At 36.2% G+C, this 18,372-nt stretch overlaps 1 protein-coding gene across 1 annotated transcript in view; it reads left to right on the forward strand.

Annotated features, from left to right (window-relative positions):
* npdc1a (neural proliferation, differentiation and control, 1a) overlaps positions 1–18,372 on the forward strand; it is a 32,222-nt gene that overhangs the window by 3,742 nt on the left and 10,108 nt on the right. Inside the window, exon 2 of the mRNA XM_079834846.1 lies at positions 15,425–15,583. Coding sequence (XP_079690972.1) covers positions 15,425–15,583 — 159 coding nt within the window. The remainder of the gene's footprint in view (positions 1–15,424; positions 15,584–18,372) is intronic.

The following is an 18,372-nucleotide window of genomic DNA, read 5'->3' on the forward strand; positions in this document are numbered from 1 at the left end:
AAACCTCGCCGTGTGAGAACGAAGCAGCTGCGGCCACATTATCTGTATTCTGACGTGTGAGACTCTAAATGTGTACTTCTTCTACTTTTAAGGCACATACAAACATGGCGTATATGCACTATAAAATCCAAACACACCTTTGAGTGTTCAGTAACACACAGCAAACATCCACCCTTAAGTCTTCCCACATTGAGTACACACAGGTTGCCAACTTGGTTGCGGAAGACACATTCAGATCAGCTGAGACTTACACTTTGTTCTGTACTGTATGGAAACATTCTGGGCCACAAGGCTGGTTTGTGATTGTGTCTTAATGGGGCTATTGAAAGATGTGGGCGTAAATCTGGGTTCTCGTTTCCTGTGGTCCACTGCATTTCTCTCACTAATGAGGGTGTGTGTCATTTATTGGGTTTTTGTTAATGATAATTAGGATCCGAGCCAGGCAAACTATAAAAGAGACCCTCAGACTCTTGAAGCGCATGCAGGCTGATGTAAAACAAACTGTTTTGTGCTTTATCCGTGAGAATTTTCCAGACATATTTGTTAACTTCTGTTTTGCATTTATAACTAGGGGTGGGACAAAAATACAGATAGGTCAATATACCGTTGTCCTTCTCCGTGCGATATGAGAATCGATGCGCTGGTGCCAAATATTGATATTTTATGGGGTACATAACACACAGTTTCTACCAATCTCATGTTAATCTTGACTACCTATAGAGTAGTATTGCATCCTTCATATCTCTGAAGAGTCTTAAGTTTGATCATATTTATAAAAGACAGATACGCTGCACTGATTCTTTCTGAAAACAGCCGAGCTCGTGGAGGCGTGCAGTGGGAAGTGCTAAAGAGTCACGAGCGCACACACACACACACACATTACATCATGGCATTATCCCTGGTTAACTTTTGATTCACTATATGTTTGTGTTGTTTACATTATATGCACTTACGCGCTGATTGCCAACAAAACAGACATTTGATGCAGTTTCACTCACCGCCTGCGGTTTCGACTCATGACCGGGAACAAACAAACACACTTGCAGATCGGCGTTGCTGCTCCGGAAAAACAAACTGCATCCACTGCTTCCTTAACGCTGGGTTATTTGGGAAGCTGAACAAGGTTATCTTTCCCTCACAACCAAAAACACACTTCTTTAGTGACATTGTTGATTTTGTGGTCTAAAAACAAAATGCCAGCGCTGCCGACGGCTTCCGTAACCCGAACGAAGCTTGTTGATGGACGTGCTCGTGCTCTTGCCCACGCTCTGGTTGATGTGTGCACGCGCTTGTAACGATGGGGCCGCCATTACCTCAACTAAATAACTTAATTTCAAAATTTCGAGCGCCAGAAAGTTTTTCTAAAACGGACAATGTACATAACCCAAGATAGCAATAAGATAGCAAGATAGCAATTCATTTTCACACACAGGAATTTTTATTCCTTTCAACAACTTCAAACAATCATCATTGTTTCAGATAAGACACATAAATCAAAGATTAAAAAAAACGAAATATCAAGGTGACAGGTCAGTCCGTGTTAATCACATTATTCGAAACATTAGAGATGAAATCTTGCAATCCCCGCTGACACTGGTCACAACCCCCTGAAAGTCCGCATCGGCAGATTTGGTGTGAATGGAGAGTTTAGAGGGACCTCAACAGGCTCCAGGATGAAAGGAACAGCCTTTTAACTCGTCTCGTTTCCAGCCGATCATAGAAGTGCGTCGCATCAGAAGTCACAGACTCCACGTCGTACCAGACTGCGTGAGATGAACAAGCGGCCGTTTTTCCTCGGTAACCAAATACTTCTCTCAATCAAATGAACTCCTCGCTTATGCTGACCAACAACAACACTGACGAGTCCTTTATTTCAACTCTCAGGTGAAATAGACCTCGCCCTTATATACTAATTTTCGCTAATTCATTTACTCCACCCTTTTCATTTTAAAGTGACAGTGAAAGTACATTTCTATTTGCTGCTCTGTTACAATATATTGGTTATTTTTGTATTGTGCTGTATCGTGAGCCGTGTATCGTATCGTATCGTATCAAGAGTTACCCTATGATTCCCAACCCTGTTTATAACTGTTTAAGTTTTCATTTTATAGTTTTGTAAGTATAGTAAGTACTTAGAATGTGTAAAACAGCAGCATATTTGGAACCAGAAACAGCTGATGTCTGGTTCCACGACCAGACGTCTGTCTGCTTTTGTATGGCTGTTAAACTCTAGTCATTTGTTGGATGATCTCTAGTAAGTATCCATCTATATTCACACGTCCCTTTTACTGTACTGTAGAAGTCTTTCCCTGCTGAATGTGTTGTACCTAGAAGTTCCCACAATCAAATATTATATTGCTCTTATTCAAATTATTCTTCAATCAACCGCTATCAGTTACTCTGTGCAAATGAAGTGTGGAAACCTGCATACTTTACTACACTTTTCTACACTTCTTTATTCACACGATTAATTTAGAGAATTTTTTGGGGATATATATTCACTCACAGTCACATGCACACACATTTAAAATATGTATCAAAGAATCATAATCATCGTAATCATATTTCACACAATTGTACTGTATTTTTGAGCAAGTAAATGCAGCCTTGGTGAGTAGAAGATACTTTTTGATTATCTGATTATCAACTGATTATCCCAACATGTTTGTGTAAAACGTAACTTAGTTATGGTTACTGACCCGTTGAATGTGATCCAGTTGCAATCACATTAGTGCCTTGCAACATAGTGGTTGTTGGACAATATAGTTTCCATAGCAGCAGGGATAGTAGCCCATTCCCATGAAGTTAATAAGTAACAAGAGTGAGAAAGAGACAAATTGATAGAAATAGCATATATCTAGGAGTGTCTCACAGAAATAACTCTAAAGGTCTATTTTCAGATCAAGGATTGAGAATGTAGGCAAATGTGTTTATGCACAATGCTTTGGACATTAATAATACATCAAATTGTGATATTGCTGTTCAAAGTGATGAAAACAGGTGGAAAAAATCCATTAGATTTACACTGAAGGAGATACTCAGGCCAGAATATCATCAAAACTCGGCGGTGAGTTTGTTTTACTTGGACCAGGAAGCAAGCAAGCAACCACCCAAGGCACCTAGTACTAAAAACCACTGTGAACACATTAGCAAATACATTGTGATGCCTAAACGCACCAGAAACTTCTGCATTTGCATGCATTTGATCTCCAGGAAATGTAAAGTGTAGTTTAATATGACTTTATGAGATTAAGATCTAAAGCTTGTGTATCTGCAGACATGGAAGAGAGCCAGTTTAAACAGGCAAAAAAAACTGGCACCAGCTTGACTTTAAGCAGAGCAACAGGATGTCCACACAATGGGAATTTTCCCCTAATCCATCCACACTTTCCTGTTCATGGCATCTTATCACATTTGCAAGGTTATTATTCAGTTGAAAATATGAGTTCTAATTTATTAAAGGGATAGTTCACCCGAAAGTGAAAATTCTGTCATTATTTACTCACCGTCAAGTTGTTCCAAACCGGTATGAATATCTTTCTTCTGCTGAACACGGAAGAAAATATTTTAAAGGATATGGGTAGCCAGCCAAATCTGATGGGTCCCATTGACTTCCATAGTTTTTTTTTCTCCGTACTAAAGAAGTCAACGAGGCCCATCAGCTGTTTGCTTAGCCAATTTCTTCAAAATATCATCTTTTGTGTTTGGAACAACTTGAGGGTGAGTAAATGATGAGAGAATTTTCATATTTGGGTGAACTATCCCGTTCACAGGTTTTTTTTAACATTTGTGGCCACTTCCTACCTCACAAAGTAAGTGGAAACTGTCAATATTGCCACGTAAGTGTGTCACTGTCCTCGTGGTGCAGTTCTGTGCTGATGTTGGCTTCCTTCCCGCTCATAGCTCGGTTAATGATTTCTGAGCCAGCAGCAGATGGTTAGAAACATTCATTTTAAATCCAGCTTTATGAAATGCTGATCTTTCTTATGTAATCATGTGCACTTTTCCTTGGCTCAGCAAAGGACCAGAGAGGTTTGGAGAAAATCTGATTCTCCACTGCCTCCTGGGAAGAGCACACCTATTAGAGGTTTTGGTGATTTATTTATTTAGGAAAGTTACAGATGTGCATAATTTCAGATGTGCGTAAACAAAAGGACCAGAACAAGGCCTTTACAACCAGTTACATTTCTTATTTCTGAGTTACCTGATTGTAACCCAGTAGAGCCCAAGAAGAATTTATTTATATATAAACTTCCAGTTATAATGTCAGAATTGCAAGTAAAGTCAGGATTGCAAGATCTAAACTCGGAATTGCAATTTATTCCAATTCTCAGGGAACAAAAATACACTATTTCTCAGAATTGCAAGTTTATATGTCACAATTCTGACTTTATAACACGGGTCGGTAGGCCTACATCATGCAATTCTGAGAAAAAAGTGATAATTCCGAGATGTAAACTCACAATTGTGAGGAAAAAGTCGCAGTTACCTTTTCTTTCTTTTTTTATTCAGTGATGGAAACATGCTTCCATAGATACAACTTAAATCCTATACTGTGCAATAATTAATTCATAATTACAAAATAATTGTACACTATGACAACAATATGTTTTGCAGTGCAGTTAATCATACTGAAAGTTCAACCCAATAATGTTATATATAAATGGTTATTTAAATTACATAACCATGTTGGAATGCTGATTTTTATTAGTAGTTTTTTTATTGTATATGTTGTATTTTTATTATATGTTGTATTTTTATTATTATTTTAAAGTATAAATACTTTACCTATTCACATTTATTTATTTATTTATTTATTTATTTATTTATTTATTTATTTATTTATTTATTTATTTATTTATTTATTTTATTTTTGGAATTAAGTGAAAAGTTTGTTAATGTTTATGTTAACACTTGAGGACAATATACTCAAAACAGTAACAGTAACAAAAAAGCATAACGGTTTATTACATTTTATTGAATTATATATATATATATATATATATATATATATATATATATATATATATATATATATATATATATATATATATATATATATATATATATATATATATATATATATATATATATATATATATATATATATATATATATATATATATATATATATATATATATATATATATATATATATATATATATATATATATATATATATATATATATATATATATATATATATATATATATATATATATATATATAATTAAAACAATTTTTTTTACTTTATTTAAATTTCTTTTACATAACTTCCCCATTCCCAACATTCAAACCCCTTACAAATGAGAGAGAAAAATAATAATAAATAAATAATAAAATGTAATTAATACATAGGTAGAATTTTTACAAAAATTAACAGGAGCAGGTTACATTACTGTTAAAATAGTTTATAATCCCATTCTTTATTACCCACCTTAGTTACATATAAATGTATTGTAATTTTTCCATCTTTGCAGAAAAACATCTACCTTCATTTGTAGGCATGCAGCCGTTTTTTCCATTGCATGAACTTGTTTCAGTCTCCAAGCTTAATTGGCATAACTTTTTCCTTCCACTGTTATCTTATTTTTAAGCTATTAATAACAATATGCGTAGTACATATCTCTTTTCCTCATTGTAAATTTTTTGGACAATGCTCCTAACAAACACACCACTGGATTAAATAATAAATATTTATTAAATATTATATAGTTATCTTCAGAAACAGCTCTATGTTCAATATGATTTACTGCTCAAGGTTTACATGTGTCATGCATGATGGATCTCACTTCTATTATGGGTCCTTCAGAGAGTAGATATATATTTATAAGTGGTCTGTCAGAATTGACTTTGATCAGTGTTATGTCATTGATGTTTTGATGAGCGGAGATGGACTGACTGATCTGGCGATCAAAGCATCTCCTTCAACCAGAAACACTGCAGAGAGCCCTGTTAGCTAAAACAATTGGGTCCTACATCAAATCGAATATTTTGAAAGAGGTTTCATTGTTTTTGTCCATGCAAAAAAGTCAATTGGGTCCAGAGTTGTTTTCAAACCCCACTTACTTTCATTGTATGGCAAAAACAGTTCTTCAAAATATCATCTTTTGTGTTTCACTGGGGGAAAAAATGCCATACGGAATGTTTAATTTTTTGGGTGAACTATCCCTTTAAGATCAGTTTACTGATGTTGTGTACTGCAAGAAACTTGGGGTCAGATTCAGCTTAAAGGGTTAGTTCACCCCAAAATTTTTATTTGGTCATAATTTGCTCACCATCAAGTCGTTCCAAACCTGTATGAGTATCTTTCTTCTGTTGAACATAAAAGACGATATTTTGAAGAATCAAACAGTTGACGGTAGCCATTGACTTCCATAATAGGAAAAAAAATACTATAGACGTCAATGGCGACCATCGACCGTCTGGATACCAACTTTTGTGTTCAACAGAAGAAAAACTCATGTTTGGAGCAACATAAGGGTGAGTAAAGATGACAGAATTTTCATTTTTGGATGAACTCTCCCTTTAATGACACTGAAGTCAAGTAGTTAGAAGTATGGGATAGAAGTATATTCAATGCACTCTAGTTTAAAAAAACGTCCAAATTCCCTCCTTATTTCCAAGCGCAGCTTTAGCTTGTGGTTGGTTGTGTAAATTAATGTCCATGACCGGCTGGAGGTGGGCGGCCCAGCGGGGTGTTTAGAGGAATGTGCATCTCACATACACACATACAGTTGCACCTCATTAGTCAGTTAATCTCAGTTCTCATGACTCCTCGTCCAGATTTAAAAGCAATCTGGTGGCGTTTTATGAAGACTAATGAGGGATGAGGATGTCTATGACTTGTGATGAGCAGAAATCTATGCATATTTAGCAGCAGGAGGGTAAGCAACAACTAATAAAAGTTACAATGATGATATGGAAAAAGGTAATATCCTTACAGGGACCGATCCAGGCACCTTCCAGTTAGTTAACCGGTGCGCCACACCACCAGCACACACATTGATTTTTATTTGCAGATCACCATATAAACATGCATGGGGGAGAAAGAAAAACGTACTCTGTTAAATGTTGTTGACGTCAAACATTGTCAATTTAAACATTATGGTTTTTGTGTAAAATCAGTCTTAATAAATTAGCCAAAGCAGGCAGAATGTTCGCCGGTTCCCACATTTAACACATAACTTAAAAGTCATGGCCTGGTCCTCTCTCGTCCTTCACTGTCGTCGCTTCTCCTTTTATGCATTCAAAGCTCCTCCATGAGATACGAGACCGGTGTGGCGCGCAGCTGGCAATCATTATCAATCGCACCATTCTCTCATGGTCCCTTGGCCTTGTCTTGCCACAGATGCATTAAATTGATGATAAATATATTTATAATGTTACAAAAGATTTCTATTTCAAGTAAATTCTGTTCTTTTGAAATTTCTGTTCATCAAAGAATCCTGGAAAAAATGTATAACAATTTCCAAAAATATTAAGCAGCACAGCTGTCTTCAATTGTGATAATAATACTATACAAAATGTTTCTTGAGCAGCAAATCACATATTAGAATGATCATGTGAAGATAGGATGCTGAAAATACAGCTTTGCATCACAGGAATAAATTACATTTGAAAATGTATTAAAATAGAAAAAAATTTAATTGGAAAAATTAATTTACAATATTAATATTTTTTTACTGTATTTTTGATCAAATAGATTCAGCCTTGGTAGGCATAAGTACGGTGGCCCAGTAGTGCACAACACAACGAAATTTAAAAAGCATACATAAGTGCACAACATAACGAAAAGCCTCAACACAACAGAATCAAGCCACAACACAACGAAAAAGCCACAACACAACGAAAATGCTCCCGACCACTAGGGGGCTCTCGGAGTGCAGTAAAGTTAGTTTTCGCCAGTCTTACAAATATATAAACACTACGATCAGTTTTAAGTGTGCAATTGTATATCGACATGAAATATCAATTAAAAATCGCCTAAGTGCATTATAGCTGCATTTGTATACTCGAAAATGCTTTGACACGCTTGATGCTTGATGCCTAAGGGAACGTCTGCCAATTCCACCAAGTGGTTGAAGAGTATAATTTGTATTCATTTAAATGACTTTTTTATGTTCAAATTCCAATGTTGTGGTGTGCATTACTGAGTCAGTGTTACCAATACAATCAAGCTATGGAATTTTAACATGTCTGTTTTTAAATGTTAAAAGTAATTTTAATTAATACAAATTATAAATTTCAACCACTTGGTGGAATTGGCAGACGTTCCCTTAGGCGTCATCCACCGTGGTAGTGTGTCAAAGCATTTCAAGTATAAATATGCAGCTATAATGCATGAAGATGATTTTGAATTGATATTTCATGTCGATACACAATTGCACACTTAAAACTGATCGTAGTGTTTATATATTTGTAAGACTAGCAAATCTATAGAACAATGGCAAGGAAAACTAACTTTACCGCACTCCGAGAGCCCCCTAGTGGTCGGGAGCATTTCTGTTGTGTTGTGGCTTTTACATTTTGTTGTGGCTTGATTCCGTTGTGTTGTGGCTTGTTTTCTGTTGTGTTGTGGCTTGATTCCGTTGTGTTGTGGCTTGTTTTCTGTTGTGTTGTGGCTTGATTCCGTTGTGTTGTGGCTTGTTTTCTGTTGTGTTGTGGCTTGATTCCGTTGTGTTGTGGCTTGTTTTCTGTTGTGTTGTGGCTTGATTCCGTTGTGTTGTGGCTTGTTTTCTGTTGTGTTTTGGCTTTATTTCATTGTGTCGTGGCTTTATTTCGTTGTTGTGAACTTATGTATGCTTTTTCAATTTCGTTGTGTTGTGCCCTACTGGGCCACCGTACATAAGAGAAACGTACCAAACTTGAACTTTTGAATGGCTATGTATTTGTCAACAATTTTGGTGCTGTGTTGGGTCGACACTTCATGTTTAATGTAAAATCCGGTGCTTGCTGTAAAATCACTTCCAGTCTATTAATAGGTTTTCCAAAATGTCAATAAGAACGGTTGCAACATTTCTGGAATATATGGGAATTAATGGGAATAGACTGGAAATTTGCAAAATTGCAGGATAGCCTATACCAGCGAACATAAATATCGTTGAAAAATAAAACATCTTGCAGCATAATCTTGGTTAAAACAACCAGATTTAATGAAATTCAGTTTTACCCTGCACAATCACATGCGCACCGCACACTTCTTACTGGAGGACTTTTGAGGATTGGGGGGAAAAGTGCAGAAACCAGAGTTGAAGAGCTTGAGAGAAAATTCCCATTTTTAATGGGGAGGGGGGGGGTCATTTAATTTAATATTCATGCTTTTTTGTTCAATGAAAAGAATCGATTATACTCACAAATAAATCTAATTCAAAAACAACCCTCTACAATGCGAGTAAATCACTCGCATATGCGACTACATCTTCACTCTGGGCGACTAAATAATGTCTATCATTAGCCATTGGATAATAAATTCTTACTAGCCACGAGCTTGTTTTAGAGGTTAAATATAAGTTTAGCATAGACATATTTTCAAACGCTGAACACTCTTACTGAGCGCAGGAGAGTTTTGCTCTCCGTCAAGCGATATGCATATCAGTCTGGTGAGTAAACTAAAAACGTACTAGCCAATGGCGATTTTATTGCCAAGTTGTGCGTAGAGGGTTGAGAAATTAAATTTTTTTAAAGTTTGCATGCATGTCTACTACCAAACAAAATGTTTATATTTATGTTTGTATATGATACAGTTTGTATAAATTACCCCCACATTTCAAATGAATTCCCATAAACTCTCGTTACGTTTCCAACCAAGTTTCCAACCAAAATTCCCCAGCTTAACTTCCCATGGAAAGTTTCTGGAAATTTACCGGAAATTTTCCACACATTTGGAAACCTAATTAAAACATAGACACACATATATTCTATGTACATTCCGGCTGTGGCATGTAAGCATTTGCCTTGACATGGCTCTTCTACCCTTTTATAACAGCTCTCTTTTTTGTTGCCTGGTAACACATCGTCCTCAAGGAGGCCTGTGAAAATAAAAATGTGACTGTAAAAGCAAAGAAACGCTTTCAGAATTTAGTTTTATGTGCACATGAACAAATTACACAAGTATGTCTAATAAGATGCACACCATTAGTTCAGCTGAGTTCCAGTCTCCATTAAGAATGAGCCGTTCGGAACAGAGAGTGAATGATTGTTTGATGATGCTTCATGCTCATTTAAATTCTCCCGGATGGAACACGTGTCATTGGGTTGATGCTCAGCGGTGAGTTCCTACTGACGTCCACCAGATGATGTCAGAGTGACTGATGGCGATCCACTCATCACAGAACACAGAAGCGCTTATTCATGGCAGCTGAAGATGAACAGATTTTTTGCTTCTGTTAGAGTTTCTGTTAGGGTTCTGGAAGTAAAAATCCTGTCAATTTTCCCCATACAGAAATTGCTTTTTATCTGATAACATTTTAAGGAAGACCTACCATGGCATGAGCTAAGTAATAGTCAATGCTTGGTAGTAATTGATTACATGTAATCTGGATTAAGTAATCCGAGGGTTAATTGTCTTAAAATACTCGTAATCAGACTACAGTTACTTTTTTATTGATTACATACTTGCATTATCCCAAATTTTTCCAAGAATGTTTAAATCCAGAGAAATAAGCCATTTTAACCTGGTAAGAAACCATGGAAACAAGATGCTTTAATATTAGTGCTGCGAATCGATAACATTTTTTAAACTAATTAATCGCATTTTTTTGTAATTAGTTTTTTTTGTGTGGAGTTTTTAATATTTTGATATTGTATTAATTTCAGTTACTCTCCAAATGAATGTAGAAACAATTTAAAGACAGCAAATTTTAAATATTTGTTGTAATGGCATCTTTTTATGAATGAAGGCCAGTATCACTGATGTCTCTGAAACATTAATGACTATGAAAGCTACCAATTTCAACATTTATTTGGCTTTTAATTTAATTGAACTTAAAACAATCTTTACATAAACTCATTATAATGTTATATTTACCCATGGTCTTCCCTGTTAGAAATAGTCTACACAGAAATTGAGTTATCACCTTTCTTAACTGCATAAATAATGAATGAAATCTAGATTAATCATCATTAAAGCTACAAAGCTGTTCCCGTTGTTCTTTGATGAACATTGAGTCACTTTAAGATCCGCTGCCGAACATGACGCGGATCTCACGCGCTGTCCCGCGCATCTAATTTTCTCGTTATTTAACTAATTTAAGACTCCTATTTTGAGAATACTCGACAAAACTGGCATTTTGGCAAAATGTTCTGTGTTGTTGTTATTGTTTGTTCAAGAGCAAAAGAGAACTCAATGTGTGCACGAGACTGTCAGGGTTATGAGGGGTGTCCCTCGATTAGCTCCCTAGCTTCCTAGATGGTGAATCAGTATATCGTGTACATGAATGTGGCTGACTCCCTGATCAGTGCCCTGACTACTGAACTATGGATCTGATTGAGACGCACCCACACAGACAGGACATTGACGTACAGCGCATTCTCTTCTGTCTTGTCGCGCTTAGATGGTTTAAAAGCATTTACACGAATAAGAGCGTGATCATATAATGTAACGCTGGGCAAAAATGGATATAAAAACGGTCGGTGCATTTATTGCGTTAAATATTTTTAATGCGTTAAACTGAAAAAAATAATCGCCCGCATTAAAGCGTTAATTTGCCCAGCACTATTTAATATATTATGTGTTTTATTAGACAGATGAGCAACTGTTCATTCTGGGTGAACTGATTCGTTTTCTGTCGGTAAATGTATCCTTTGTTATATAGCTAAACACAGTCTTATTGTTTAAATGTCGCTTTCTTGATTAACCGTGAGTACTATATTTTACCATGCCTAATATTGATCTAGCTTACTGCAGTGTGCAACAAGTGTCTCATACTAGCCGCAGAGCGAACGCACAGACTACCATTATAACATAACTTTCAATACACTCAAATAATGTATCTAATATGATAAAACAGCAACGCGTTACCCCACATATGCATGACCGGAAAAATCGGAAGCAGACGTCTGCGGTATAATAAAAGCTCCACGAAATCCAGGCGTCATCAAGCTATGCCTTTGTTTTGAATAAGCGACCTCTAGTGGCGAAAAACGACATATTGTGGCTTTACTATGTTCCTTATTTTAAGTAAAGGTGCTTTCATGCATCATAAATCATTACATACCGTCCTTCTGCCAGAAAAAAAGTCCCTGAATGTGACTTATGACTCATCTGATTCTCTTACGCTATGTCATTTGTTTTTTAACACAATAGGCTGTATCATATTTCCTCACACACAAACATATGCTTATCTCTCTGCATGAGAAAATGTTCAATCTCCGGAATGGGAAGAATTTCTTTGACAGAGGGAAGGGTGTGGCCTCAAAATGAAAGGTGAATGATGCGGATATAAATCCAGCAGGGGTCAGTCATACTTTATTAAGCTGTTACTTTTGTAAAACAGTTTTGACAGTATATTGTTTGTGTTGCTATGGGTGTTATGCAGCAATTCACAGATTTGTTCGGTGAAGCGGTCATAGCTCCCATTTGATTACATGGAGATGGTGTAGTTTATACCTAATACTGCAACCAGCCACCAGGGGGAGATCGAAATGTTTTTACTTCACAGTGCCTGCCCCATTTTCAGCGATGCTGGTTCCGGAAGTTTTTTTTTTTTTTCATAAATATTTCCCATATTAGGAATTTTAAAATAGTTTTTGTTAAAGCTTTATAAGCCATGATCCAAGCCAACCAGAGGTGAATCACAACACTACAAACTACAAGACTTTGTACTTAATGACTTTAATGAGGGAAAGAACTACAATCCCATGAAGCATTGCGAACAGCATAATCTAATTAAAAACAATGGAGAGATATAAAACTACTCTTTTACAAATGTTGATTATAAACAAAATATTTTAAGTTTATTGCAAAATATATACTTAAACATTTCAGTATTTTGAAAGCGTAAAGAGATCAACTCGATTATGCCATTTGAAGTGCTTGTGGGTGGAGCTAAAGAGCTATTTTGGATTATGATTCTTTTTCGACTCTCTGATTGGTGCGATTTTCTATACAGCATCATGGGTAGTATAGTTTTTCACTGGGAATTCCACTGTTAAACACAATTATTTTGAAAATAAATAATGTGTGCCGAAAGCTTCAGCAGAAGCAAATATCATTGATTTACAACCACATAGCACTATCACAGTAGGTCTGTCTTTAAAGATTTCTGTTATCGTTCAAAATCAATTACCTGAAAATGTATTCAGTTTTTACTTCCAGAACCCAACTGTTGCACTCTATAACCGTTCTTTATGAGAAAATAAAACCAGAATCAGTGGTTATGTCAGTTTTAAATATAAAGACAAAAACACAACAAAATTAACAAAAAATAAAACAGTACGGATTCTGATTCTAAACTAACACTGATCCACAAGCACTATCACAGCACACACACCTACCGCTGACCCAGTTTCCACCGAGAGCCGAGCACCCCTACAGAGAGAATTAGACCGGAAATTAAGGGATTTATAGAAGAATAAGAGCACATGGGGAAAAAAGTATCATTGAAGAGAAGGAGCTGAGATTATGATTGCGACTGTGGACCGATTTAAATCATTCAATCGTGTTTGTGTCTGACTGATTGTAGAGTCTCTCAAGCTATTAGAAGTGAGTCAAGGATATGAGACGCATTGAATTCAATAGCATTGATATCATTGGGTACTTCACTTACCATTACCATTGAATGTTTTTAAAGGAGTAGTTCACTTTAAAATGAAAATTACCCCATGATTTACTCACCCTCAAGCCATCCTAGGTGTATATGACTTTCTTCTTTCTGATGAACACAATCTGAGTTATATTTGCCATATATATATATATATATGTGCCATATGACTAGAACATAGTGTAAGCGTTTTGAACTGCGAGATCAAAATCAATAGTCATGTGCCATATGACTAGAACGTAGTGTAAGCGTTTTGAACTGCGAGAGACATTATGCTTTCTGCGTAACTTGAACAAGGAAGGTGGTCTGGCAGAGGCTAGATATTTTACTTTATTAAGTGTTAAATATGGATATTTTTCTTACAAAACCACATCAATTCGCTTCAGAAGGCCTTTATTAACCCCCCAGAGCCGTGTGGAGCATGTTTATTATGGATGTATGTGCTATTTTGAGCTTCAAACTCAATGGACCCTGTCAATACCATTATAAAGCGTCAGCATATTTATTAATATAACTCAGATTGTGTTCATCAGAAAGAAGAAAGTCATATACACCTAGGATGGCTTGAGGGTGAGTAAAGTTACTTTTGCCAGTTACTCTTTTTCCACATGTTGAATACAGAAAAAAATATTATATATATATGTGTTGGAAAAAGTGCTGCTTAATATTTTTGTGGAAATCATGATACAGGTCTTAAAGGGTTAGTTCATCCAAAGATGAAAATTAGCCCATGATTTACTCACCCTCAAGTCATCCTAGGTGTATATGACTTTCTTCTTTCAGACGAATAAAATCATAAAAAAAATCATAATAATATAACAGAGTTATATTAAAAAAAGTCCTGGCTCTTCCAAGCTTTGTAATAGCAGTAATAGTTGCTCTGTTTTTGAAGTCCATCAAAAATGCATCTGTCTGTCAAATAACGTGCTCCACGCGGCTCCGGAAGGTTAATAAAAGCCTTCTGAAGTGAATCGATGCGTTTATGTAAAAGAAATATCCATATTTAAAACTTTATAAAGTTAATTGTCTGCCGATCGCCTTTATTAACCCCCCAGAGCCATGTGGAGCACGTTATTTGACGGACAGATGCATTTTTTTATGGACTTCAAAAACAGAGCAACATTATAAAGCTTGGACTTTTTTAATCGTTATAAAATAAACTATTTTATTCGTCTGAAAGAAGAAAGTCATATACACCTAGGATGACTTGAGGGTGACTAAATCATGGGCTGATTTTCTTTTTTTTTATTGAACTATCCCTTTATCTGTCACTTTTCATCAATTTAATGCTGGTAAACAACAGATGTGGTAATGAGGTAAACAACAGATGTCAAGAGCTTTTAATATGTATTTAAGAGCAATATTATGAATATTTAAAGGGACATACTGATATTTTCTACCTACAGAAACAACAATACCAATTAAAAAAACATTACAGGTGACTAAATGCAGGTGTGGCTTCAGGGGAAATGATGACTTTTAATGATACCGTAGAAACAACATTTCCTTCACCTGCCATTAACACCTGTCGCACTAATGCAGGCACATTAATATACAAATACATGGCATGTGATGTTTAGTGCTTCAGGGCACTAGAAATGTGACTCTTTGCAGGGTAAACTAATTTGAGTATATCTAATACTTTTTATTCTTTTTCCCAGCAAACAAGTGCCCTGATCACATCACCTGTACCATAATGCGGCGGCACTTCTGCAAGTCTGGCTCCTCCCACTGTGGCCCCTGCCTCATCCCATTTAAGGAAGATGAACTGGGACATTGTGTTGCTCTAAGGAAACACAGGACCCCACACTACCTCCAAGGTACGAAGGCTTTCACACACCCACTATACCCACATTCTGGCTACTGTGTCACGATTTATTTAGCACCAATTTTCTGATCTGGCTTTTGCTTTGGTTCTCGACAAACCCAAACTGGGAGTCAGGCAACACACAATCGTTTTCTCTAGCCGAATGCTGTGCATTAATTAACCAAACCCTCGGCCTGTGACTAATGCCATCCTGAAAGAGGAGATGATGTTGATGGTTTAGACCGTGCGCAGATGCTCCCATCATCTGGCCTGTGCTTTTGCTCTTGTTCCTCTCCTCTCTCACTGTTTCTATTGGTTTTGTGGTGAGCGTAATGCTTAATCTCTCTCTCTCTCTCTCTCTCTCTCTCTCTCTCTCTCTCTCTCTCTCTCTCTCTCTCTCTCTCTCTCTCCTAATGTGGCAGAGGCACATGACCGAATTTAATCAGTTGGATTGTAAGCGTGTACGCGTATGTCTGTGTGCAGCCTTGGCTTTAATGTAATTCCGTGTGAGCTCTGCTCTATCAGAAGGAAAAAGCACACTTTTTTATCTATTACAATACTGCAGTCATAGGTAGAGTTTCTCTTTTGTGCTAAATATTTTTTAAATGTCATCTTTAAAAACATATGCTTTCAGATAGATATATAATAGTATTTATTAATCATTTATATTTTCAGTATATTAATAGTATATATTTTAAAATGTGTATATTTATTTATATTTGTAATTGTTTTTGTTAATAATTTATTAGGTTTTTAATTTGCTATAATAGCTGAACATTTTGCGACTACTATAATGGCGGTCTAAACCATTTTCCATTCTTTGTCATTTCCACAAGGATGGTGCAGAAAAGGATTTGGCGCATTTTCATTTAAACAAAAATCAAGCTTCAAATATTTGTATTAATATTTTATATAAATACAATTTCAATGGTCAAAATACTTTTTATCAAGAAAATTTATGGGGGGTTACTCACACATACTATTTCATATGAAAGTGTGTGTGTGTGTGTGTGTGTGTGTGTGTGTGTGTGTGTGTGTGTGTGTGTGTGTGTGTGTGTGTGTGTGTGTGTGTGTGTGTGTGTGTGTGTGTGTGTGTGTGTGTGTGTGTGTGTGTGTGTGTGTGTGTGTGTGTGTGTGTGTGTGTGTGTGTGTGTGTGTGTGTGTGTGTGTGTGTGTGTGTGTGTGTGTGTGTGTGTGTGTGTGTGTGTGTGTGTGTGTGTGTGTGTGTGTGTGTGTGTGTGTGTATATGTATTTAAATTAAATTTTATATATAATAGACCTTCTTTCTATCTCACCTTCTCTCTTTTTCCTACTCTGCCATATCTTTCCTGCAATGAGTGATTGAGCTCTGCAAACACAGGCCTGGCTCACTGATGAAGAGCCTGATAAAGGGCTGAAGAGTACAGCTGACTTCTTTCATTTTTAGCATTTCATTTGTGTATCTAGAGCTTGTGTGTTTCGGTTATTAAGAATATCTTCAAAAATTTTGCTGTGCATTTACATCATTATTGAAAAACAGACATATTAATGAATGTTCGCTGAATTGTATTCTCGAATAGGATCGGTTATCTTGATTTTTTTACAGCTGTTTTGTCTCTTATAGGGTGAATTCAAGGTGATTGGGACACTTTTTGTCATTGAGATGACTTGGAAAAAGTGTCCCAATCACCCTGAATTCACCCTACCTTTTACCTCTGTCCTTTTGAAATGCTTTACAGAAAAGTCTTAAAGGTTGAAAGAGCACAATTAAAGCGATAGTCTATGTTAGACCAAGGTGGAACCTGCAGTTAAAGAGTTTACTGATCAAACAGTCCTGCGTCATCCTGAGTCTCTTTGCTTTAATATTGCCATGCGCCAACAACACTGGGTGTAGAGTTTTAAAGTACAATTACATTTCATTTGGATTTTTATAACACTATAATTTTTGTGAAATCCTGATTTTTTTTTTTTTTTTTTCAGCCCTTGAATTTGGGCCACATTGACATGATAGTTAACCGAAGTGTCATCATCCGTCTATGTAGGTCAGCAGTCTCATACATCCGAGTGAGCGAGACTGAGGGAAGTTAGCAAGGGAAGGGCATAAAAATTGCACTTAAATGCAGCCCGGGACCATCAGTCAATAAACAATTGCTTGATTTAAACACTTACATGACTGTTAATTTTTCACATTGACTGAAATAGCCTGGCTGGAAGTAGTATTTTGGTGTTGTCCAAAGTTGGTTGGTCAGTGAGTCACATAATAATTTTACTTTTTTAGATTTGATGTGTCGTTGCTTTGCGTTGATTCAGATATAGGAACTCATTGCCTGTTAAAAACATCTGAAAATTGATATCCGCTGACCAGTGCGCTTTCTGAAGTCGCCACTAGATGGCAGCATAATCGTGTCAAAAACTTGTTTCAAAAATAGCCTACATACTGCCTATTGGTTTTAGATGCCTGTCAGAGCTGTTGTGTCTGGCTAGTTATAGAAAGCTACATGATATACTTGCAAAGGTCAGGAGTCAGAGAAATTAGTGTGTCCCAAATCATATGCAGAAAACAGTCAGCCAAAGGTGCCGGGGTGGTATGCGTTTTAAGTGGGATTTTTTGAAGTATGCATTCTGTGTTATCAAGGCACAATTTTGTAATGGCATAATAGTATGTATCATTACTGCAATGCACACTCAAGTATTGACTTTCCCACCCCCAGTGAAATGCATACTTTCAGTGCACATGCTGTAAGAGTACGCAAATTGAGTAACATAATATTCATCTTTCTTTTTACACTTTTCACAAATGTGTATTATTTAAAAATGTGATTG

The sequence above is a fragment of the Gobio gobio genome (genome assembly GCF_949357685.1).
Source record: "Gobio gobio genome assembly, chromosome: 14".
Classification (NCBI taxonomy): domain Eukaryota; kingdom Metazoa; phylum Chordata; class Actinopteri; order Cypriniformes; family Gobionidae; genus Gobio; species Gobio gobio.